Genomic DNA, 27,048 nt, shown 5'->3' with positions numbered 1-27,048 from the left:
TTTTCTGGAATTTTCCAAGCTGCTTAAAGGCACAGTTAACTTGGTGTATGTAAACTTCTGACCCACTGGAATTGTGATGTAGTCAATTAAAAGTGAAACACTCAGTGTATTATTAGTAATTTTTCCAACAATTGTTTACAGACAAAGTAGATGTTCTAAATGACTTGCCAAAACTACAGTTTGCTAATATTAAATCTGTGGAGTGTTAATGACTTAAACCTAAATGTATGTCAACTTCTGACTTCAACTGTAATTCTATATGCCTAATTACATATGTAAAACATGAATATCATAACATTCATTGTGCAATTGTAATTGCTGTGTAAATGCATTTTTGCCACCTCTGAGGAAGAGCATTAAACAGGGTAAACACACCTAAGTGCAACTTCAGATGCAGTTTTTGTGCCACGTTTACAGTGTAAAGATGTCTTTAATCACTAGTGGAAAATATGAATTAACAAATGCAAAAATAGCAAAAAGACAAACAATCATTTTATCACATTTATTAGACTTTTAAAGAGTATGTTTTCACTTAAGGAAGAACTTCATGACAGATGATTTTTGCTCATTTAAATGATCGTCATGACAACATTGTTTGAAGAATGTTCGAGAAATTAATGGATAGCACCATATCAATGGTTGCAAACAGTCTGGGAGTGCAGGTTTCTTTAAATTTTCTAATTTGGAAGCTCACAATTTAGTGTTAATATATACAGTAACAAACAATATATACATACAGTTCTCTAATTCCACAGTGTGCTCTCTCACTCTGCAAAATTATTTTATAAATATTTATTTTTACTTCATGGTCTATAGCTGCCTCCCTTCATATCTCTGTGAAAAGCAGAGTTGATCGGTCTTGTGATTTGTGTCAGTATTTGACATCCGGAGCAAACCGGACTACTCCCCGGCTCCGTGGTTCTGGCCGTTCCACCAGAGGTTCTCCTCCAGAGGTACCCGCGGAATAATAATCACTGACTTGTCCGAGCCCAGACTCAGATTCACTAGGGGGCAGCACAGTGTTACATTGCCAAAGGAAGAGAGGAAGAGAGAGAGAGAGACATAAAGACACAACATGAGGTGTTTTATTCTGAAGATAGCAGTGCGCATTTGAAGAAAATAGGCTTTGTGCATTCTGAGACCAAGCTTTACATTTCATTTATATTAATAAAAAGTCCGTTTATAGTGTGTGCAATGCAAGGGAAAACTGGTAATGCAGATTCTTCAAATGAGTATTTTTGGTGAGTCATACCTCTAATATCCAATATTGATATGATTGATATACAGTGGGGTCAAATAGTCTGAGACTACATTGAAAATCTCAGATTCAAAATCTATGTAACCAAATGAACCATATGCAGACAAGTTATTTCAATTAATAAAAGTTACTTTAACTAATTTGTGTTGGGGCAACATGAATATGTTTTGTTTGGTTAACAGAAACTAGGCAGGGGATTACTAGTTAGCATGCTTTGCATGGGACACAATAGGAAGCGTAAATGTTAAAGTTGCAAATAAAGGGGAGTAATTGTTAGTGTTGAATGTTTTGGTATGTTGAGATTTAGAAGAGTATTTGTTATGTTAGCGTTTTGGGGTTACCATTATGTTGAAGATTGCTGTCCTAATCGCAAAGTTACTAAAATACACTATATTGTGCTTCCCACTAGCATGTTTTGAGCCTGCAAGCATTCTGTCACTAGTTAGCACATAAAGAAATAAAAGATTTATTTGAGTTACTTTGACATGTTTAAGTCAGGTTTACCCAATTAAATTAGGTTCTCTCTACAGTGCATGTGTTGATCTTACAATAGATAACTCATTTCAAACACATGAAACCAAAGAGATTTTTTTGAGTGTATATAAAAGAATAAAAACAAAGAAATAAGACATAAATTAGTATAAAATATTTAAGATTATGCACTATTTCTAAGTCACTAATAATAGGCAAATTTGTGACATCATGTTACATCCTTTGTAGGAAAGAAGGTCAGATTTCTTTGCTTATATATATTGAAGCATGCAAGAATAAAGATACTCTTTGGAAAAAACTTTGGGATAACATGGATTCATGTTCATTAGTTCAACTTCTCACTAAAATTGTTATGCTGCAGCTGACCATACAATTTGTAATGATACTAAGGGTTCGTCTCAATCAGCTCCCTTAACACGTTAACAGTCTTGCACATTCAAGCATAGCTATCATTAATCAACAATATCACAAAGATATTCAAACGTACAGTGTTATTATGAAAGATAAAGGACATGAAATTATCATAAACATATAATGTATTTTAAACCTACTTTTTAAAACTCTTATATTTAAAAGAGATTTTCCCTTTCATGGTAATTATAAATTAAAGACATTACAAATGACATCTATTTAATAGAGATAATAAGGTTTTGACTTCATAGTTTAACTTTTGTGTTTGTCCTCTGACCACTTGACAGACTTCAGAAGACATGACTATGTTTCCCATCAGGGGCGTAGATTCCAGGGGTGATGGGAGGGGGGGAGGGTAACCCCCAATAATCAAAACAAGCAAGTAGAACCCCCCAATATTTATACCATGATCAATGGAAACACGTAAGTGCTTCATGCTGCAACATTCAAGATAAATCTACACCCTTGTTTCCGGTAAGGGAACATAGTGAGCAACAGTGCTCCATGGTTTTTGCAGTGCATTGTGGGACTTTTTAATGAGTTTCAGAGCACTGGAACGATGTTGCGATTGAGACAGCCCTTAAAATGGCCTGCTCCCAGATCAGTGCCCTGACAACTGATCTAGGGAGCAGATTGAGATGGCTGCAGATTTTTGGACCCCACTATATATACAATATATATTTGGAGTTACTGTACATAAATTGTGACTGATCTCAGATTGTTCAAAGAAAAAGTTAATAGAGCAAAAAATCAACACGAAAGCACAAGACAGACACCACTGGACGAGAACACAAAGTGCTGTTTGTAACATTTAAATATCAGTAAGTTCAAGTTCCTTATCTCCTGAATGAACTGAAATAAATCTATGGGTGACATCTAAAATTCATTATAAAAGGATTAGTCCTGTAATAAGGAAAAGGATTGATTATACATCAACAAACAGTACACGTACCACAGAAAAGATGTGACACTTCAAACTCGTCTACACTGAGCATTGCCTCAGATATAATTCAAGACAAAATTGTACTGTATGCATTATGAAAAAATACCTTTTTCTTTGCCTATTTATCTACAAGAAACACAGTAACAAGCTTTTATGGGATGGTGAGTCATAATAAACCAAAACATGCACATGCAATGTACACCATAACAAAACAAGTTATTAATATCCATAAGTAAACAAATTAAAAACATCATCAATGTACAGAAAGACAACATATATTATGTGAGCAGTCAAACTGTCCTATTCAGCTTTTGGCCCAGCACTTTCCATATGGAAGAGAAAACGAATGTGAGCAAATGAAAAGATAAGTAACATTGAACAGTTATGGTGCACTTCCCCAAATGAAAAGAGTATTTGTGCTGTTAAGAGTACGGATGAAGGCGTTGAGAAGTTTTACAAATCTCAGTTAAGTTTTACCTGGGTTCTGGCAGTGTACAGCGCCACAGGTGTTGCTTTAGTGTCTGCACCCAACCAATATCTCGAATGGGCTGACAGAGCTGAATGTAGTGGTACTGTTTTAACATAACCCTTCAAACGAATGACAAGATCATTCGTTAGCTAAACATTCATGTAATTAAAGAGATGCCCAAAAATGAAAATGTTGTCATCAGTTATTCCCTAATGTTGTTCCAAAAACCTGCATGACTAACTTTCATCTGTAGAACACAAAAGGAGATTTTTTTGCAGACTTGCAGTGAATAACAACTTACATTTTAGGCTGTTCTTAACACAAAGTAATCGTATGGTTACAGAAGACTTGGAATATAGTGCATGAGTCATATGGACTACTTTCATGATTGTTTTATGTAGATTTTTTTGTCCTATTTTGGAGCTTAATAGCCACTGCTCACCATATGCTTGGATTATAAAGTATATGCTTTGTGTTATGTAAAAAAACTAAAAATAAAAAGAGCTGCATAAACATTCAGCAAAACATCTCTTTTGTGTTCCAAAGAAGAAAGACATACAGTTAATTAATCCTCCTGGAGAAAATGGCAGAATTTTCCTTTTAGGCTGACTATTCCTTTAAATTCCAAAGCACAAAGTCATTACTTGGAATTAACCAAATTTCAATAAATCAAATAATTTTAGGCCAATCATTTAGACTGAGTAATTGACCTATATTGATCTTTCAAATACACAAGATGGGTCTTCAATGTTTTAAAATGTGTATGTACATCTACAGTATGTTGTGTGGACCTGGAATAAGACACTTTACATCTTAGTTCTTTGCACATATTTGCATATTTTTTTTTAAAGTTTGGTGACCTAAAAGGTGAAATATATTGGATTCACTCAAGATGCAAAGATATATATATATATATATATATATATATATATATATATATATATATATACATATATATATATATATATATATTCATCTCACAGATGATGGCAATACGCATGGCTTAAAAGATGCTCGAATCCATTCTAGAGCCTGTTACACTCCAAAAAGTGGCAAAATCAAACAGAAACCATAAACATCATAATAGTTCTCTTCCATGTGGATTCAACATCATTGAGTCCCCCAACCCTTCCACATCTCAAACAAAATGAACCAGACACCTCTGTTTATGCGTTTGCATTTATTTGTCAATAAATATGAGCAAGCAGAGAGAAATCACAATTCACATCATCACAGTTAAATCGGAGGCCCCTTCACATTACATATTTTTTTTTTTTATGTATATATATTTCTGTGCTGTTTCAGAATGCATGGACTAAAGATAGCACCTGTGCTAAGCGTACACACACACACACACACACACACACACTCACTCACTCACTGGACATGAACAACCCCACTTGCTTTTCCTGCTCTGTCTCCCAAGGACTCCCCTTTATCCCCACATTCTAAAAGGCTGCAAAATACAAGAAAAGGCCCTCACCCTGTAACTTATCAGAGCACAGCAGACCAGAGAAGAGCCCCCTGAGGCCCTCCAGACTATGTTCCACAGCTAGAATGAAGAAATCAATACCATGTCACCTTTCATGCATTACCAAATTTTGCAGTTTTACCAGAATCAGGTTCTAGAATTACAGTCTATGACTCTGGATTTGATACTTTCTTGAATCCTGTATGTGTAATGCATTATATAAAAGTATTCATAATGCTTTATATAAAACACATTTTAAAATGTAATGCAATATATATTTTCATGTATAGGGATTGGAAATGTAAGCGCAGCATAGTTCTAGCGGGAAGACTAGCAGCTGTACATCATCGCACCATTAGCTGAGTAATTCCTTGCCAATCATATGTAAGCCATTGCTTTATAAGTCTGCTCACAATCTATCCCATTGCTGTTTCAGTGTGCTAATACGGCAACCTCCAACACCCCACCACCACCAGTTGAGTCCCGTCCTGCACGGGGGTAGGCTCCTCGCCCCTGCCTCCTATCTCTGGCAGGATTTGACGGTCGGACCGCCAGACGGGGCCTACGCCAAAGAGAGACATTATTTTTGTTTTATATTCATCAAATAAATGTCATTTTAAATCTCACTCAAGTCTGCAAGTCTTCCTGATAGAATTGTAAGGAGTTTAATGATTCTGGATCTGATTCCTCGTAACGATTTCAGTGCCTTTGAGTGTTTAGTGTTTTAGTACAGTGTTGTGTCTGCATCGGTGGAAGAATGCATGCTCGAGAACCATGAACCAAACCTTAAGTTATGTAAACAAATATGTTCCGGTATTTTTAATAATAAGACACAGTTCTTGGTTCCCAACCCTAAATACACCACAGTTGTAATATATTAACATTAAAGTAAACCTGAAATCAGAATAGACACTATTTACTTTCTTAATATATGTTCCTGGTTATATGTTTGCATGATTCAGCTAATGGGTTGTCATTGCAAATAATTTGTTTTTGTCTATAATCTGTCATCAAAATCTAATAACTTGCTCTGCCTTTTTTTTTTAACTACTTTATTTTTCGGATGATGTCACCAAGTCCTCTTATATTTATACCCCTCCCTTTCAACTACCTGGCTTCTTTCCGGTATGAAACACCCACTTTTCATAATCCAATCAATTCCTAATGGATAAAATTGAGTCCTGCCCTATATTCATATTTGTATGCATACATATTAGGGCTGTCAATTTAACATGTTCATTTAGTTTGATTAATTGTATAAAAACATATGCATAAAAAATAACTCATGACCTCTGATCCGTATGTAAATTGCATTATATAATAAGTTTGTGTATTTTCCTACCATCGGAGCAATTTAAGCTGTAGCATTTAGTATTTGAGTTTTTACAAGCCACATTGGCAGTCAGGGCCCCTCAACCTCACAAGCAGCGTTGAAAGATGGTTGGGTGAAGCAAAACAGAATCATCTCCAGATGTGATTTTCAAAGTTTAAACAACTTTTAACTTGACACATAGCATCCTAAAACACAGCTTTCATGATGCTGAAGTACAAGTTGGATGCTTTGATGTACATTTAATTAAAATAGCGCAGATGGAATGCGGTAACGCATCCTGTGGAACAGGACAGATTGACAAACTCAATTGAAAAAAGGAATTGCTGTCGACTGTAGGGTTGTGCATTCAATGATATGGGAATATTGGCTTCTAAGACACTTTCTATTACAAATGAACACATTAAAATACATGATTTATAAAACATCACATTGAACATGTTTTTTAATCCATCCACATTTTTTAAAGATATCAATATGGTTAAGTATTTGAATGAAAGTGGATACAATTACTCACACGAACATACAATTGATAATGAGGTGTATTATAAGGCATCATGTATGCAATAAGAATATTTTTATAATGCATTATATACAGGCTTTCAAATACACCCAATTTGAAAGGTAAACCCAATTCTTTTTTCAACTTGGCAAAGACCACAGGCTTACTGTGCACTGATTGGGCAAACAGCAGGACAATGAAATCACATAGTTCTTGCATATTGAAAATGAAGAAGACCACAACGGATGAGACCAGAGACAGGACTTGTAGAGGGGTGGTTCATGATAAAAACACTGCAAAGCATGATCTTACACAATGCACTCCTGTGATGCCACCAAATGAAGATAGGAAGATACAAAGATGCCATTCAGTCCAATGAACTACGAACATCTTTAGTTCTTCCAGCAGAAATCCGCAATAGTCATGTCACGTGCAAGGAAACCGAATGCCTTGATTATGTGAACATCAGACCTGATTAGATTATATTTAAAAGCTTTTATTGTGAAGGTCTATACATTGGTATAAATATATGAGCATTAAAGTTTAAAGGAATAGTTCACCCAGAAATTACAATTCTCAAATAATTTATGAACCCTCATGTCATTCCAAACCATGTTTGAAGCATGTACTGTTTGCTCTATTCCATTCATCAAAGAGTTTTCATTTTTGGGTACGCAATTCCTTTAAGGTTACTTTTTGCATTGTAGTCTCACAACCTCTAAAGTCACTTGACCTAGAGACTGTGACAAGAGCTTGTACTGTAAATCAAAGATCATGAAAGAAAGGTCATGCAGCTGATGAACAGTATGATGAGAGTTATCAAACGGCATTCCGAACAGACTGCATTCGACTTACCATTACATCACGAAACACATAATAATAAACAGAACAATTAGTCAAGAATACAGGTCATATCTGTCATTGAATAATAAGGGTATGCAGGAGCAAAACAAAACAAGAGATACTCTGGGGAAAGTCATTAATAATAAATTGGATTAATCTGCATCCACAAATAGAACGCCTTTTATTTCAAAGCCAGCTAGTCTATTGACCTTTTGAGTTCTTTCTTCACTTGAAGGATTGCCCATCTGTCTCAGGGACTCCATTAGGGGGATGGGGAGTGTGACGAAGTGCTTCATCATGAGTGTGTGTGTGTGTTTGTGCAGTGTTTCCCAACCTTTTTTGTCTCATGTACCCCCCACAGCTCCAATCAGAACTGCTAAAGTACACAGCCAACTGAGATTCATCGTGAAATTGTTTTTCTTCCATTTTTTAGGTTTAACAAAGCACTAGCAAAATCTTTTCAAAGTACCAAGAAACCTGCTTAAGTACCCTCTGGGGAACATGTACCTCTGGTTGGGAATAACTGTTTTTGTGAATAAGAGAGAGAAAGATGTTGGGTGGAGGTAAGTTACAATGTTAAGCTCTAACTTTGTGTGTTTTGTGATGTATGATGGGATAGAAACTAGCGGTAGACCGATATATTGGTTTTACCGATTAATTGGTGCAAATAGTTGCTTTTTGAAACTTTCGTTATCTTCAAAAATTGATGGCGATATTGGCGATATTTGCAGATAGATTTTCATCATTTCAAAATAAGTTTTGGACTTGTTTATACTAAAAAGGTCTGTGTTGTGCACCAACTCTTAATGTTTTCTGTTTATTTTAAGAAATCCTTAAATTGGACAATAAACTGTATCTGGGATTGTTTTAATGTAGGACTCTTTGTCTGTGATTGTCATACTAAGGAAAGATCAAGAAATGTTTTGACAGTCTATAAATCCATTTGAAAAACTATCAGCCAATTATACAGTTATTTGCCCTTCCCACCACCTTAATTGGTATTGACAAAATCTAATATCGGTCGACCTCTAATAGAAACCCATCAAAGCCTGATAACCAAACTTCCATCCATCCATCCATCGTCAACCGCTTATCCTGTGTACAGGGTCGCGGGGGGCTGGAGCCTATCCCAGCTAACATTGGGCGAAAGGCAGGGGACACCCTGGACAGGTCGCCAGTCCATCGCAGATAACCAAACTTAAAAATAAAAAATGCCCTAAAACTTCCTTCAGTGTGAAATTATTTGATTTTCCACAGGCTTGTTTTGCACATAATATCACAGCCAACATTTAAATACTATTCTATCCAAAGACAAATTTACAGTACATCCCATAATGCAATATCATATTACATTAAATCCAGCTGGTTGTCCAGGAAACAAAGTGGGTTGAAACAAGGTCTAATTACTGTAACTGAAAGGTAATTTAAAGCCATTGGGAAATATTATGTTCCTATAAAGACATACAAAACAACATTTTTATGATATGGAATGGTTCTCAAAACTTGCAATCAAATAAACAATCCTAATGAACAATACAGCACCAAAGTGATCTGACATCTTAACATATCACTTGGGAGCTTAGGGTGTTCAAATTAATAAAATGGCAACATAAAACAGGCAAAGCGAGCAGAGAACCGGATCGATTCATTCTCACAACCAAAGTCACACATTTATCAAAGATTTTTATCTTGCCTTTATTGGCCATTATACAGTATGTTGGCAAATGTACATAAACCTGATCTTAAAAAGCCTATCTGAAATAATTCTGAATCTATTTAAAGCCCTTGATAAATGAAACCCACCAGTCAGTGCATCTGATGGGAAGTAAAATGTACATGTGCAGAGCTTTTAGCCAATGGCTCCATGCATGATAAGAGCATCCACTGGCTGACCAGTAAAGTGGTTGCCATGGAAACATCGCAGTGGAGATGAGGGGAGTGGGTGGCGCTATAGTAAATGCAAACACTTTGATATTACTGGTGTGACTGTATGTGATGGGAGGCCAAAAAAGGAGAAAAACCCTGAAAGTACCCCTTAGAAAGGAAGAGGTGAAAAGAGAGAGTGAGTGAGCGTAAGAGAGACAAGGGAGAGGTAGGGGAAGGATCAGAAATATCCTGCTGAAAAACAACTTATTAAACCAGCCTAAGATGGTTTGCTGGTCGTAGCAGGTCTCCAAACCTGGTCATGCCAGTCTTTTGGCTAGTTTTAGAGGAGTTTTGGCCACATTTCAGGTGATCAGGCAGGGATACCAGCTAGACCAGCCTAAACCATCCAGACAGAACAGTAAAAGGAATGAGAACCTCTTATTAAATCATTTTGCAGCCTTCATTCTGCTTTCACCCTTTCAGGAAGAGAATAAATGAAAGACGTGCAATGGTTTTTACTCTTTCGCCTCAGCCAGTTTGTTGTTGATCTCTTTACTTTTCTCCTTGTCGCCTGGTGCCGCTCTACTCTCTGGCTGGTTTTCAGAGCTCTTCTTCTTCGAACCACGTATCGAAGTCAACTGCTTCTCCTTGGACTTCTTCAGTGGTTTGCCAGAGGTGGCAGACGTTGTGGTGCTCTTTTTTGGTTTGGAACGAGGAAGACTTCTGTCCACCTGCAGAAAGTAGTTCAGGACATCAACAAATGTAAAAAGGGAACATATAGTGGAAAACAGAATTTTCCTTGCTAATTTGAAATCAAATCGTTCAATGCACTAGTATGTAGACATAATCAAAGTGCCCTACCCTGTCTACCTAGATATTTTATGAATACTAAGACACAAACACGTGTCAGCATGAACCAAGTTGGGACAAAGGCATAAGATTCCACTAAATGATTCAGATCGATTCTTAACGATGTACTTACCATCTTTCATGTGGTCACGAGCTACAATCCCATGAAGCATTTTAAATGATGTAATTACATAAAAAACAATGAGAATATATGAAACTATTGATTTTTGTTTGTTTATAAGAAGAATAGAAACAATATACAGAATGCACAAATATACAGAATAAGCAGTTGGTGAAGGGAGACCGACTCGGTTGCATCATTCCAATCCTATTTTAGGAGTATGCCATAAGTCGTAAGCGCAAAATCAATGGGCATGGCCATGAAGCAGGCATGGCGCAATGCAGGCTGGGTCAAATGCAATTTAATTCAATTGGTTCTTCTCCGGTTATTGCAGCGTCTGCGTCTTATTATATTAGGGCTGAACAATTATGACAAAAATCATAATTGTCGATTATTGCTCTTGATACAGTAATCGTGGTAATTAATGATGATTATTTGATTAAATTACTGTGATGTCAGTAAGCAGGCAAATGCACTTCTGGGATCTTCAGAACACCAGGTTATGGGATGCGCTACAGTTTCTTTTAAGCATTACATACAGTAAAAATGTTTGTTAATGATCATAAAGGTTATAATAAAGGCATATTTATGATTTAAAGTTAAGAAATATATGTAGGTTCTTTTTGAACTATTAATTTCCATCAATATGCCTGTGTGTCATGTATCATGTTGATGTATTCACATCCTCACACATTTAACACTTCCAAAGCCTGAAAAATGTGGCATAAAAATCTAAAACTACCATCAGACATGCAATATGTGTATTTACTGCTTAAATTATTGGCCCACATACAGTAAATAATAATATAATTTTACATATTCAATAGTCAAACTATTCAAAGTTACTTACTGAATTTAAAATCCCGTATTGTGATGTTGTTCAGATAATATCACCGTTAGATCATATTTGGTATCAGAGCGGTTGTGAGTTTTGTGATTTGTTAAAATTCAAATCTACCAACAAGCCACTTTATAGCGGTTTAATACTTTTACTGTTATTCTTTTTTAATAAACTGTACACAAACATCGAGGAATGCAACAATGTTCAAACTCTCCCATTATAATGACTGAAGCTGTTCCTCACTGTTTGAGCCCTGCACAGCATGAGCTCACTGACAAAGATTTCTGCACTCACATATGCTCACAAAATAAATATAGCTGTTTAAACAACACAATAAATCAGTTATTTAGAAACTGCATGTACCTTGATTATAACGGTTGGGATCGGTTTAGTTTGCGGTAAACAAAACGGCGCGATATGCAATGAAGTGACTCCAGCCAGGTCTCCTAAGCAACCAAATTGGCCCGGAGTCACATGGGGTAACTTCCTCGTGGTCGCTATAATGTGGTTCGCTCTCTGTGGGGTGCATGGTGAGTTGAGCATGGATGACGCGGAGAGTAGCGTAAAGCCTCCACACATGCTATGTCTCTGACGATAATGCACTCAACAAGTCACGTGATAAGATGCGTGGATTGACGGTTTCAGATGCAGTGGCAACTGAGATTCGTCCTCCGCCACCCGGATTGAGGCGAGTCACTACGCCACCACGAGGTCTTAGAGCGCATTGGGAATTCCAAATTGGGGAGAAAAAGGGGAGAAAAACAAAACAAAACTTGTGCATAAGGATTGGTTGCCACGACTGATTCATCTGAAGACTCACTGCGTCTCTGATTGGCCATTGTCATTTCATTGCTCAATGCACATGCCTGGGATTGGTTTGAAACTGAACCTCTGCAAAAACACATTCTAAATAGAAACCATTAACACAACAGGAGTAGACTTTGATTAATCGTCAGTTTTCACGATTACATAATCATGACAGCCGTAATCGCGATTAGTTTTTCTAATAATTGTGCAGCCCTGTAGTATATAGTCCATTCCTTCAAGCACTAGTGATATAAACAAAGACAGAAGAAGTTGGTAGTGTAAATGAACTATATGCAATGAATTAAAATAATAGAAATATGGACACGCTCCTTTTATATGCTTAGAAAATGTTATTCACCTCAGGATTTTAATTTACGCTCCATTAAATGATCACTTCGACCAGTCGATTTAGAAAAATGTAATTCATTTACTGAAACGTTTGAAACAATGAAATATTTCTAAATTCAAATTAAATGAAAATTAAATGAAAATATAATAAAAATAACTAAATGGTAAAAAAATTAAAATAAATCATATACCAAACACAAACATTTTGTCCTCTCCAACGTCTTTCATTGGCACCTTTTACAGTGACTTAAAAATCCCTCAACGACAACAGGTCAAAAAATATAAATTCAAATTAGATCTTAAATACAATTGTAAATATAAATATAATAAAACAATAAACAATGACCTATAGATATCTATAGATTTTAACACATCACATATTTTGTTTGATAGCTACAACTCTGATTGTCAGGGACATAATTTGATGTTTCACAATATTTTCAGTTTAGACATGTACTTTATTACCACCTTCTGGTGGAATCTCCAAACTGCAAATGCAGGAACTGAATTTAGATTTTGTGCTGGAAACAGACCTGCTTTTAAAACGTCTTAGCAAAATTACCTTTTCTCAGGAAAATTGCAAATTGCACTTTGCGCAACTTCATTAACATACAATACACCCATTGTTTGCGCACATGCACCCACAGATAGTGAAAACACTCCAACCCAAGCCCACTTGCGCTTTGCGCTGGAAAGAAAATTGCACTTAGTATTAACGCTGTCACGAAAACTGGATAAGATGTAGTGCACTGTCATTATGCTTAGTGCGCTTCAACATAATGAAATAAAGAGCTATGCTGAAATAAAGAGCTATGTTACTTCACTAAGACTCAAGCAAAGCCTGAGGCCAAATTTACGTCAAAATAATTTGAGAAACTATTGGTGAAAATAAAATGTCGGTTATTCAGTTGTTGCTGACATTATCAAGGTACTGTGTCTAGTGATTCGTTTACAAACTTCTTCCAATAAGCAAACACTTACAAACATGTTCCTGTTGCAAATATATACAATGTCATAACAGCAGTATTTTTAACAGCATTTCTAGTTGTTCTACGCCTCTTCTACACACAGGATCTCTTCTTACCTTACTAAGCTCTCTGTAAGGTTCGTGGTACAGTGTACGAATCCTCCTTCTATCCAGCGCCTTGTTGTCATCGGGCTGCGGTTTAGACTGGTAGCCCTTGTAGGTGGTGCTGTAACTTGTTTGAAGATCAGTTCTCGCTTCAGGAGGCTGATACTGAGACTTGGCCCTAATGAGTTTCACAGGTTTCACTTCTGTATAGGCTTTGAACTCAGTCCTGGTATAAAGAAAAGTAAAATAAGCATGGTGGGTGAGTTATTCAGCACATATTGAATTACAAGTTCATATTGTGGATTTAGAGTCAGTCAACACTGAAAAATTTCCCAGAACTACCAGAGTTAAAGTGAAGTATGTCATTTCTGCACCACCAAACATTTTCTTTTTGGGGGGGGGGGGCTGGGTAACTCAGCAAGTAAAGATGCTGACTACCACACCTAGAGTTGCAATCCAAGTTCGAATCCAAGGCATGCTGAATGACTCCAGTCAGGCTTCCCAAGCAACCAAATGGCCCGGTTGCTAGGATGGATAGAGTCATGTTGGGTTAACCTCCACGTGGTCACTATAATGTGGTTCTCGCCAGGCCCGGACTGGCCATCGGGAGCACTGGGACAATTCCCGCTGGCCTGGCGACTAAGTTGGCCTGCTGCCAGCCAGTGTTTTTAAAAAAAAAAATTTATTATTATTATTTTATATTACTACCTTTACCAGTGATCATTTTTGAATTCGTCATTCAATAAAATTATTATTAATATTAATAACAATAAAAAATTAAAATCATGAATCTGTTAGTCTTCGACTTTACGCCTCAAACAAACGGTTAAACAGAAAATGCTAGCAGCACCCAATGATGGAGAGAAAACGGCCAGGTGGAGCAGAGAGGGAAAGGACAAAAAAAAAAAAGAAAGCAATCCAAGAAGAAGCAGCAAAATGTTGCAAAATTACTGACCTGTTAAGGGCTTCAAGTGCAGGTCAGTTTCATCTGTAAATACTGTACTTTTTTCTTCGTTAACTTAGTATTGAACTGCTAGCAAATGTAAGCGGTAGCGCCCGTCTAACGTTACAGCTGAGGTAAAAATTCTAATTGTTGTTTTTTTATTTATAACTGTTTTGTTGAATATTATCACGATTGAAAATGTTACATTGAATTTATTGTTCAATAAACAAGTAGCGTAGTTAATATTTATTATTAAGTTACTTACATTTTAGACACAAACCATATTAACTGTTTTTGTTCTATTTCACTGACTAAAATAGTTCCAAAGAAAAGCTACAGCAGTGCGGTGTTTTGTTACTGAATGATTCAGCGTTTTGAACGAATCTTTTGTATGAATGACTCACTAATTAAGACGCTCACTTGCCGCCACCTATTGGCGGTTTAGTTTAATGTTTAAGTATTGCATTTTTTTATATTCAAACATTTATTGACAACATTATTGATAAAGTTGCTGAGAGCAGCGAAGTCTTACGCAACCTGCTGACCTTCTAAGCTAACATTTTTGTTTAACCCATTTGATATTAGGACTGCTTTACTTCTAGGTTGGTTGTTTATGTTTTTATGTTATGGTCATACTGTGAAATAAATGTAGGGGGGAAAAAAAACAAGGTTGTCCGTGTTTCTAAATTTTATTTGGGTGCATAGGATGGCCTGGATGGGTGGAGGATTTCCTGGCCTGAAATTGTGTCCCAGTCCGGCCCTGGTTCTCGCTCTCAGTGGGGCACGTGGCAAGTTGTGCGTGGATGCCACGGAGAATAGCGCGAGCCCCCACACACGCTAGGTCTCCAAGGTAATGCGCTCAACAAGCCACGTGATAAGATGCACAGATTGACTGTCAAGTCAAGTCCATTTAATTTGTATAGCTCCTTTCACAACACACATAGTTTCAAAGCAGATCAGGCATTAACAGACGATAAAACTGTAATGTCTACAATATCGATGAATCATCATTGTGTAATTAGATAAAATACGATTGTTAATCGTGTTTAAAAATAAGTAATTAAATAATAATTATATTAATAACCCCAGTGAGCAAGCTGAACAAAACTCCATAAGATGTTGATTAATGGAGAAAAATAAGATTGGGAGAAACCAGACTCACTGTGGGGGCCAGTTCCCCTCTGACTAACATCATGAATATAATGTCAGTATTACTTATGTATAGTTAAAGTCACTGTTTCAGATGCGGAGGCAACTGAGATTCATCCCCCTCCACCAGGATTGAGTCACTATGCCACCATGAGGACTTCGAGTGCATTGGAAATTGGGCATGCCAAATTGGGGAGAAAGTCCACAAAAAATGTTTACAAAAATAATGCAATATCCACATTTGCATTAATATACATCTGCATCACAGCACTTTTTTTTTTTTCCTGAGGCAGTGGCCAATACTTTAGTATGAGTAATGAGTCTTTCCTCACTTAGATGACTCAGACAAATGATACATACATCACGGGTATATGCATTGCAGTTTTACCAACATGCAATTCAGCTGCAGTTGTATGAACTAACTCATGCATACACTTGCACAAATATACACACTTCTTCACAACTACCATTCTATCTCTTTCTCTCTTTGTTCCTCAGTGGTTGGTAAGGATTTTTGATTAGGATTGACAGTATGGGGAAGAGATTGGAATGAATCATCGCATTAGTCACGTTTTAGTTTGAATAAGAACTAAATTAATCTGTCTGTCTGTCTGCTAATATTGTTCTGTAAGAATATTGTGTAAAGTGACTGGATCACCAGCAAATCTGGGACAGCATGTGGGGAGAAACCACATGCCATGACAACCTTAGAGAAAATTAGGGGGATAAGAAAACTGTATTAGTGTCATGCCTTGTGTTTAAAGGAATATTCAACACAGAAAGCAAATTTTGTCATACTTTACTTACCCTCATGATGTTCCAAACAATATGTTTTGTTTCTGCCATGGAACACAAAAGAAGCTGGACTGAATGTCAGCCTCAGTCACAATTCACTCCTTCCTAAGATCTAATTTTGGGTTCCACGGAAGAAAGAATGCCACACAAGTTTGGAACAACATGAGGGTGAGTAAATGAAGACAGAATTTGTTTTTTTTTGCTAGGGACCTTATTAGTCCCAAAGCCGTAAAAAGGCTTTCCTAATAACTTAAAATTCTAATTGACAATAGATCAACTATTACTGAAATATACTCTATTTCCATTAAATAGTGTTTCGCTCCATGTTTTAGTTAACATTTTTGCAATAATAGTATTGAGCAGCAAAGTGTTCTGATGTCGAGGGATGCTTCTCTCTCTTCCTGCTGAACAAAAAGAGCCAAGAAGTAAACAGAAAGAACAGAAAGTCATTACATAAGAGGAATGAAGTCCAGTCGGAATGCTTGAACAGTTGGAGAAGCGGCAGTGCAAAGGCAGCTTATAGAAGTCCAAGGCCCACAAGGAAGGGGAGGGCCCAGAGTTCAGCATGAGATGGAGCAAAACACACACACACACACAAACACGTGCATGCACGCACACACAGAAGAAGAGATAGACAGAGATGAAAAAGATAAAGAGAGTGAGAGAGTTATGCATATGCACTGACAATAGGACTGGAAACAAGAGCTAGTGTGCTGTTTGTAAATCAGTGCTTGGTACCAGCTGCAAAATCATTCATTTGATGAAGGGCATCAACAAGTTCTACAATTCTGTTTTACAGCAGCTTATTTTATACTATTGGCCATGCTGATTTACTAATCTAGAAACTGAATTCATTTAGAGGTAGCTATTAGATAATCTTAGCATAATCAGAATCAGCTTTATTGCCAGGTATGGTTACACATACAAGGAATTTGACTAGGTGACAGGAGCTTCCAGTGCACAACAATACAATACAGCAACAAGACAAAGATAATAATAAAAAATAATAATAATTATATATTAAAATACAAATTGAATAGGAAATGAAGTATATATAAAATACACACACACACACAAAAAAATATGTCCCTTTTCAGGACACTATATTTAAAGATTATTTTGTAAAAATCCAAATACCTTCACAGATCTTTATTGTAAAATGTTTAAACAATGTTTTCCATGCTTGTTCAATGAACCATGAACAATTAAAGAACATGCACCTGTGGAACGGTCATTAAGACACTAACAGCTTACAGACGGTAGGCAATTAAGGTCACAGTTATAAAAAATTCGGACACAAAATAGACCTTTCCTACTGACTCTGAAAAACACCAAAAGAAAGATGCCCAGGGTCCCTGCTCATCTGCATGAATGTGCCTTAGGCATGATGCATTGAGGCATGAGGACTGGAGATGTGGCCAGGGCAATAAATTGCAATGTCCTAAGACAGCACTACAGTGAGACAGGAAGGACAGCTGATCATTCTTGCAGTGGCAGACCACGTGTAACAACACCCGCACAGGATCGGTACATCCAAATATCACACCTGCAGGATGGTGACAACAACTGTAGCCATAATGCTCATTCTGATTTCCTGCAAGGCAGGAATGTCAATGTTCTGCCATGGCCAGCTATCATTTGTAATCATTTGTAATCGAGTAGTGCAAAAAGATGTATAATATGCCAAATGTAAACATAACAGTTATTGAGGTAGCAGACAGTTATAAAGTGACAATGAATTAAGTGCAACTCTGGACATGTTCCTGTCTCTCACTGTGCCTATTGTCCTGTTCCTTTTAGTAATTGTTATACTGTCCCGTACTTTTTGCACACGTTGCACATGCACTTTATGTAGGAATGTTATTTAGTCTGTGTAGTCTCATGTGGTTCTGTGTTTGTCCCATGTTGTTTTATGTAGAACCATGGTTCTGGAGGAACGTTGTCTCGTTTCGCTATGTACTTGTAAAGTGATCAATGGAAAGGAGGAGGCGAGAACCGGCTTGACGATATAAATAATGGTTTAATGATAAACTAAAACAGAAGACACAAACACACACATGACGGACATGTCCGTAACCGATCTCTCTCTCCCGCACGATCCTCTGCAGTTGACCTTCATCCCTCACGGTGGCTTAATTAGCCTAATACGGGACCGGGTGTGTAGGATCACGACCCGGCCTCGGCCTGCCACATTCCTCCTTCGTTCTCTCAGGCTGGGGAGCCCCCGGCCTGACGTACCCCTTTCCCTGGGGGAAGGCGTGCTTTACGTCTAGTCTGCCGGCAGGTCGTCCCCATCTACCTGGACGAGGGAGGGGACAAGGGGAGGGAAACAGAAATAATTAAAATGGTGGGGGGTACTTCCTGTAACAGTGTAGTACCCCCCCCAAAAAACACTGTAAAATTTAAAAGAGGGAAAAGGCCAACGCAGAGCGACAGTGAGAGAGAGGAGAGAGAGATGAAAAAAAAAAAACATCACCAGTTTTCCGATACGCCGCAGCTTGTTCCTCAGCCACTCCTCCACCCTCTATTGGACGACAGCCGCACCTCTCCGGGCGAATCAGAGGCAGTCCTCCAGCCCCTGGCGGACGGAACGCCCCGTCGCGTTCTCGGGGAACAGAAGGGGTCTCCCTCGCCCCTGGCAGCGGTTCTCCCGCTCCAGGCGGTCGCCAGTGAGCCCCTCCCCGATTGCGTTCGGCGGTCTTAAACCCTGCTGTGTTTCAGCGGCCGGTAGGCGACTCCTGCGCCCCTGGAGGCGGTCGGATAGGAGCCCCTTCTCCCCTCGCGGTCAGCGGCCATCGTCCTCTTTCAGGCGGCTGGGCTCCTCGTCCCCCGGCAGATGACCGCGGCTGCTCCGTTGGGGTGGACGGTAGTGGCGAGAACTCTACTATGGCGTATCCCTCCTCCTTCCCGGCACCAGTGTAAAGCAATGGAAAGGAGGAGGCGAGAACCGGCTTGACAATATAAATAATGGTTTAATAATAAACTATAACAGAAGACAAAAACACACACATGACGGACATGTCCGTAAACGATCTCTCTCTCCCGCACGATCCTCTGCAGTCGACCTTTATTCGGGACCGGGTGTGTAGGATCACGACCCGGCCCCGCCCCGCCCTCTGCCCTGCCACAGTACTGTACTATATGGTTGAATGCACGATCATTGTGAATTCAGCACGTCTGGGACCTGTTCAATCAGAGGGAGAGGGCTAGGGCCATTCCACATAGAAAAAGCATGTTCCACTGCCTCTCGTTTTCCCTGTTAAATCCGCGATGCGATCTGCTCTGAATAGCTGGAAGCCCGGTAGATGTACAGTAATGCACTGTCTGGTATGGCTTCACTCAACCAGGTTTCTGTGAAGCACAAGGCAGCAGAGGTTGAAAAGTCCTTGTTTGTATGGGTGAGATGTAGTTCGTCTGTTTTGTTAGGAAGAGAGCGGAGATTCGCTAGATGAATTCTTGACAGGGCTGTTCGAAAGCCGCGCTGACAGAGCTTGACCAGTGCGCCGGTTCATCTCTCTCACCTGGGTCTCTTGAACAGCACAGATGTGCCTCCAACTAAAATGTCCAGCAAAGCTTCCAAATAGTCAAAGACCAGGAAACAATTGTCAGGTATATGCTGCAGAATGTTCAGCAGTTCGTCCCTTGTTAAACTGATTGGAAAAAGATTACTAAACACAGGACAAACCAACCAAAAACATAGGAGCGCTTCACACCGAGGTGGCATTCCATGGTGCCATCTTGATAAGTCATCTTGATAATGTGCTAGTTTAATACAGTTTTCTTCAAATAACTCACACACATTTACTTGTTGCAGTAAAAAGTCATTTGAATAATTGATTAGGTTAATTACTCTCTTTTACCCCAAACATTGAGCTTTTTTTAACAGCCTTTCTGTCACTATGGTGATATAGTGGCACTAGAGAATTGTGTGGTGCTCGGGTACCAGAGCAGAGCATTATGGGTCGGCAATTTGTAGTAACGTGGTGTTTAACAGAAGCATGTAAGGCTGTTTTCCTTTTCTTATTTGACATTATACTACTGATGAAAAAAAACAACATCCTGATTGGATTAAATTAGTCTGGATATGAGCTGTCACCTGGCACTGACAATACAGCGAATGAGTATACCAAAAATAGACACCCATTTGGATTAATGAACATTTACATTTACAAACAATTACATTTGCAAATGCTTAGTTTTATTTAATGGGCAAAGAAGGATTTAGATTTTCCTTGTCACTTCATTCTAGCGATGTGCCAACGTACAGTACAGTGCAGTTCTCTCTCTCTCTCTCTCTCTCTCCCTTTCTCTCGCACTCTTAGATGTGCCTAGATCAATAGGTTTCCTCCCCATCCTCCTTGAGGCATCATCTTCCTGCTCTACCTACTCCATGACATATTTCTCCTTTCATTCTCTTTGGACTTCAAGTGAATTCTAATGAATTTAGCCATGTAATACTGCACTGTAAGGCAGAAAACTCTGTCTTTCTCTCTATCTTTACTGTGTCTGCTGTTATACTTATTGATTCCAGTGTTTGAATGGTTACAGTAGCCTTCAGTTACTCCACTACATAAAAAAGGGAAGGACATTAAAATACTGTACAGTATGTTTATTTATTGCCACACAATGTCACAGGGCAAATTGAAATAAAAAGAATATATTTTATTACATAATTCCATTATTCTCATTTTGCCCTGTTATTAAACAATAAGATGTGTGCTATGCAACACATTTATATGTAATCTGTTAACCTTGATTTTTAAGACCCATTTACTCTTGAATGTGTTTTATCAATCTAATACCTTTTTGGTATAAGAAGGCATCTCTAAAATAATTAAACTGCTTAACACTAAATTTAATCTGCAGTTATTTTGTGTCAGAGAAGTACGAAATCACTTTCCAAGATGTTGGTTCCCTACTAATAAACCATAAAGATAAACCACAAAGAGACAAATTGCAGACCAGAACATATCGATTTGCAGGGAGAGAGAGAGACACTCATGAGAGAAAAGGATGAATCAACTTTCAACTCTCTACAGCATCCTGTTAAGGAACACCAGTGATTTCCGTGGCATACAATGACACACCACAATGTGCCACTTACTGTAAGTGGATCATCTGGCTTCATCAGCTTGTGTCTATGCACATATACCTTTAGCCTTCTCATTGCTTTGTTGCATGACAAAGCAAAAAACAAAACTCAGGATTAAACAGGAGTCAAACTAATCATTTAAATTTAAAAAGTCCCACTATGACATCAAAATGAATTCATGCACTTTAACACAAACAGACTTGATGACTCCGTCATTTTTCACAGATGAAAGTGCATGTGTGTGTGTGTGTGTGCGTGCGTGCGTGGGGCAAGACACCCAAGACTTTCATGGGTTTCTTGCCCCTGGCCATGAAAAATAAAAACAAATCCTGATTCCAAACAGAAAATAAGAAATGTGTTGTGTCCCACAATATGAGGCATTGTAAGACTAAAGTTCTCAACCACCAACTATACACAGGTCTTCTAAAGTTACATCCCAAAGCAGCTACGTACGGTGCATAACAAAAATATATCTTAAATCAAATTCTACACAGTGCTGTTCAATTCTTCAATCCTCACCATATAGTATACTGTATATAGAAACTACTTCCTGGATATTTGAAAAACTGATCAATATTGATCAATCAGTGGGCTTATCAAAACAACTATGGACAAATAGATTTACTCAGAAGTTCCTGTCAATTAGACAACTATCTTTTGGAGGCTTTTAAATAGAGACCTAGAATCCAAATTTCAGAATGGGGTGATGCCTCTTGCTATACACATTAAATCATTATTTGCAATAGAGGTTGACCGATAGTGAACTTTTCAGATACTGATAACTATGCTGGTGGAAAAGGCTAATAACCGATTGATTGGCCATTCGTTTTCAAATCGATTTATTGAGTGTTAAAGACAATTTTAAGTCTTTCCTTATTGTGATAGACACTACTAAACTTTGCTGATAACAGATAGTTCCAAAAAGAACCAAAACTGCAGATAATTCGGTTTATATCAGTGCTAATAGTTGCTTTTTGGAACTATCAGTTATCGTCAAAAACCAACTAATGAATGAATTAATAAAAATCATAAGTTAATGTTGATATTCATGTTAATTTTGAATTTGTACTGAAAAGGGGAAAAAGTCTGTTTTATGAACAAATTTGCCAAGTGATTGCTGATGATCTACTCTAATTTGCAATGAAAAAAAAGAGAGTCAACTGAATAAGTAAAACTGAACATAAATGCCTAGCAAGACAAGGAAAAATGCACCACTACAGAAAATTCAATTGTTATTATTAAACAAAGACAGGCAAACAACAGTAAATTAAAAATACAGTAAAATTAAGTTTTATACAATACGGGAAATAAAGCAGAGACAAACAGATGATTTCTGCACTTCTTTTTAGGCTCTCTCTGCAATGGAGCTGAATGAAAGTTTACGCAATAAATTCCACAATACCAGACAATTTTACATGATTGTAAATACAGCAAATGGATTATTATGAACGCAGGAACAATGAATACCTTCAAGGCCAAGTGAATAAAAAAAACAACACATTTGTTATCATCAGTATACTGCCCTGCAAAAGCAAAAGACCTTAACTCACTAGAGTGTGAAACTGAGAAAAATGACTTTAAAGTTTCTGTTTTGTCCAGACAAAAGTATTATAGGTAGGACTCCCAAAATTTCACAACTAGTTGCTATACTGAAGAAATGTTTGTATGCAAAAAATCTTGAGCTCAAAATTGACCTTTGACCCTTGTTTGGCAGTTACTGTACTCTGCCTTTGTATCATGTGCCAAAAATCAGGAGTCATGCAAAGGCAAAAGGCCGTAACTGACATATAATCAATATTTACTTGCTGTTCACCATACTTACATCCATTATAAGAACACCTAACCAAGGTCTAGTCATCATGGTATTTGTTTTAAATTATATAGAAGACCTTTGGTTGTTCCTATTTAGTGCTATAATGATCAGGATAGTGCGGCAACACTAACACAGTTAAACAGTATAACAGATAAGTTACTTTGCAGTACAGTATGTACAGTATGAATAAATACAATACATATTTTCACAATAAAGATAATTTAATTATAATTGAATACAAAGGTATATGTATTTAAATGCAAGATATAGAGTAATAATTAATTAAACATTGGACCAATACATTAGAGATTAGAGACTGCTCATTCCAAGTTTTTTACTGCGCTCAAATAAAATCTTACTGAAAGCTCATTTTTTGAGATATCAACCTAAAATTTGGAACACAACTTGTCCATAGGTATATATGACAAAGCATTCTTGAAATACAACCATTTAAGTTTGGATAGTGATTTTCATGTCTATGCGAAAAAAGGGGAGGGGTGACAGTTAAAGGGTTAGGGCCACCAAACTGCTCAAGATGCTCAGTCAACGAACTCGACTTGGATTACTACTTTTTAATTCTGAGATAATATAGACAGAGTATACCAAAAAAAGTTGGAATTACTTTTACTATTTAGGTTAGCCTACTTTGTACGGACGTTAGCGATAACCAGCTGTAAAATCTGACGTGAACACCTGCAAGAAGGAAATATGGCTCAAACACGTATGGATTGTTGTGGATACAGCAGATGACGTGCATTGCTATGGATTATATCTTCTATGGATTATATCGGATTGCATGGAAAGGTAGGATGCCTTTGTATTTAATATTTGGTTTTCAGCATCTGATGTGAGGCGAGTGTCAGCGTCAACGTTAGCGCTAATTTATGTGATACAGATTAAATTTAGCTAGCTCCGGGCTGTCACTGACATTGACAGATCTGAACCATCGCCCTATCACATCGCTATCACAGAGTAATAATACAAACAAGCAGTCGGCAGTCTACACTTTATTTCAAAGATGTGTCGTGTATGTTACGCGGTTTGGTGACAATAAAAGAGCGGTAATCTTTTACAGTATGACAAAGCCAGAGTACAGTAACATCACAGCGGCACCGTAACATCTCTCTTGATGCCAGGCGAAACAAAGTCAGAACACCTTAACTCTTCTTAAGCGTGCCGGAACAAAGGCTAAGAGCCGTAACAACTGTTACGACGTTCTGCTGTGGTTTCTCGTATGGTTTTGGATGTTACGGTTGTCATAGCCCTTTAATTTCTCGTTAAAACAATCAAATTGACTCACGATATTTATTCACATGATAAAGGAGGTCTTGAATACCCCAAAAATGACATTAACTCATTTTTGACCAAACATGATGTTACAGCATTTTGCCTTTGTAGGGCAGTATGCTTTTATGACTTAAGACTAATAAAACAAAAACGTGCTTGTAAACTTTATCACAGTTTCTCCATATAATGACACTCCTGCTGCTGCTACTCTATACACGGTACGCAGATTGCCCTCTTCACTCACTTGCCCTAAATCTAGCCCTGAAGAAAATTTCCAAAAACATCGTCCATACTGCCATCTGTAAGTGTTAGTACAGAAATAGGCATGGGATCTAACCCACAGCTGACCTCTTTTGTATTGGCCTTTTCATTTCACAACACACACATATTCAAATTGTGCACAGATGTACTGTAATACAATGCTGTAATGCAGTAATAGCCTTTTCATGCCCTGTCATGAGTTGCTGTGCTGGGTAGCGCTCGGTGTTCTTACAGCTGGATAACAATTCATCCAGAGCAATTAAGGATGTTTGCTTCCATTATACTACCCTGGCACTAAATTACATTAATCAATAGTGTGTAACAGGGATGAAAGCCTTTTTTTGGTGTTTTATTGTGGGGGGGGGGGGGTTAGATACCAAAATATTTAACTTTTGTGGTCCCAAAATGATATAAAAAGAAACACTGATTTGCTTTGATTAAAAACAAATCATGCAAATATAAAGCAGAGGGGCCTTTAACACCACTCCTATTTGTAGCGGCAATAATGATATGGCAAAAGTTGACATAATACATTCACTTCCATTGGAAGTGCCCACTGCAACCTATACATTTTTTTGTGCTTTTTTTAAAGGGAGGGGCAAGTCAATATAAAATAGTTTTATATATAAAAATAAATAGCTGTTAATGTGGCCCTACTTTGCACATCCAGTTTGTTGCTACATGGTGTTTGAGGGGAAAAAATAAATCACAATGGCATTTTTGCCCTGTGGTACCCTACCTGTATGAGCTGTCAGAGGTGACTTCCTGTTTGATCTGCCGGTTGAGGGCATCCACTACCACCCTCCCTTTCCCTTCTGTAGTTGTGGCATCCCCTGCGCTTTGCCCCTCAAACTTAACGCCAGAAACCACTTTCTTGCTTTGCCTCTTTTTCCTTTCATTGGACAAGATCTCCTTCTCGCCCTTTTCCACCCCACTGTCCATCTCTGTGTTGGCGTGGGTGTATTTGGATCTGTCAGGGATTCGGTCATTGCCCACTGAGATGGTCGGAGAGGGTTTGGGAATCCAAGGATGGTCCCCCCTCTTTGGGATAGGCCAGGGTTTGAAGTCCTTCTGATATTGGGTCTCTTTTTTAAAAGGAACCTCCGGCTCGTGATACTCGTACTTGGGTTTGCAGCTGGGCTCAGGACGAACTTTCCAGTGTTTAAAGTCCTGGCGCATCACGGACCCGCTGATATTCTGCTCTGGGGCTTGTGGTCCTTTGGTCACCACATCTTGACCGCTGTGAAGCGGCTGCGTTTGTATGGCGATCATGTGCGGCTGCTTCCGCGCGGGCTGACTCAGGTGAAGATGCTGCATCTCGGACATGTCCGAGTACTTGGTGAACACCAAAGGCACCGCAATGTCGGCCTTGTCCAGCTGGTTCCAGAACCGAGCCATACAGCAGGCTCTAGTGATACAGGGCCATGCCATGGTCGTTTGGTGACTCCTTTACCTTGTATTATGCCAATCGCTCCCTTTCCCCAAATATGTTTTCCTTATTCTGTTTGCGGAACTGTAAAGTAACCCCTCTCGCGAGCTTTGCAGCAGAACCACACAATGTCAGATTCACAAGGTTTCCCTCAACAAGGATCCTGTCAAAGATGACAAAACATAAATCCGAGGCATTGCGATGATTGGAACGCTGAAAATATTCTTTTTATGCGTAATAAGCCCCGTGACGTTCGTCCTGCTCCCCTCGCGCTCGTTACAATACGAGAAATTGTGCAAAACACATCAGCCCCTCCCGCACGCGGCTCAGCATCTATCGAGAGAGGATGCTTCGAATTGGAGCGGAGCTGAATCACCTGCCACACTCATCATCACGTAACGTCTGCAGTGGGAGGAGTCGAACTTGAAGATCCGCCCACTGAATTAAAGTCTTCGTTTTTTAATAAGCTCACATGATGTTTTCCCAAACGTGAAAAGCCGGTGTTTGTGACTGACAACTTTTAAAACACATCACTTATCTATGATACTGTAAACACTATGTGAATCTGATTAAAAAAATAAAATAAAAGGGTGACATGATTACAGAAATGAAAAGATTAAAAAGTTATTTTCAATATCATAATGTATGAAACAATT

At 38.2% G+C, this 27,048-nt stretch overlaps 1 protein-coding gene across 1 annotated transcript; it reads right to left on the bottom strand.

The window, feature by feature from the left end:
* Positions 1-593: 593 nt before the first annotated feature.
* On the bottom strand, positions 594-26,674 carry LOC127635708 (microtubule-associated protein 6 homolog). The gene is made up of 4 exons (XM_052115930.1): positions 25,703-26,674; positions 13,636-13,849; positions 10,105-10,316; positions 594-1,004 (listed from the first exon to the last, which is right to left on the bottom strand). Exons 1-4 carry the CDS (start codon positions 26,392-26,394, stop codon positions 872-874), a joined length of 1,251 nt encoding a protein of 416 aa, XP_051971890.1. The 5' UTR covers positions 26,395-26,674; the 3' UTR covers positions 594-871.
* Between the last annotated feature and the right edge of the window lie 374 nt (positions 26,675-27,048).

This window comes from Xyrauchen texanus, chromosome 43 (assembly GCF_025860055.1).
Source record: "Xyrauchen texanus isolate HMW12.3.18 chromosome 43, RBS_HiC_50CHRs, whole genome shotgun sequence".
Lineage (NCBI taxonomy): Eukaryota > Metazoa > Chordata > Actinopteri > Cypriniformes > Catostomidae > Xyrauchen > Xyrauchen texanus.
This window is presented reverse-complemented; position numbering and strand designations above follow the sequence as displayed.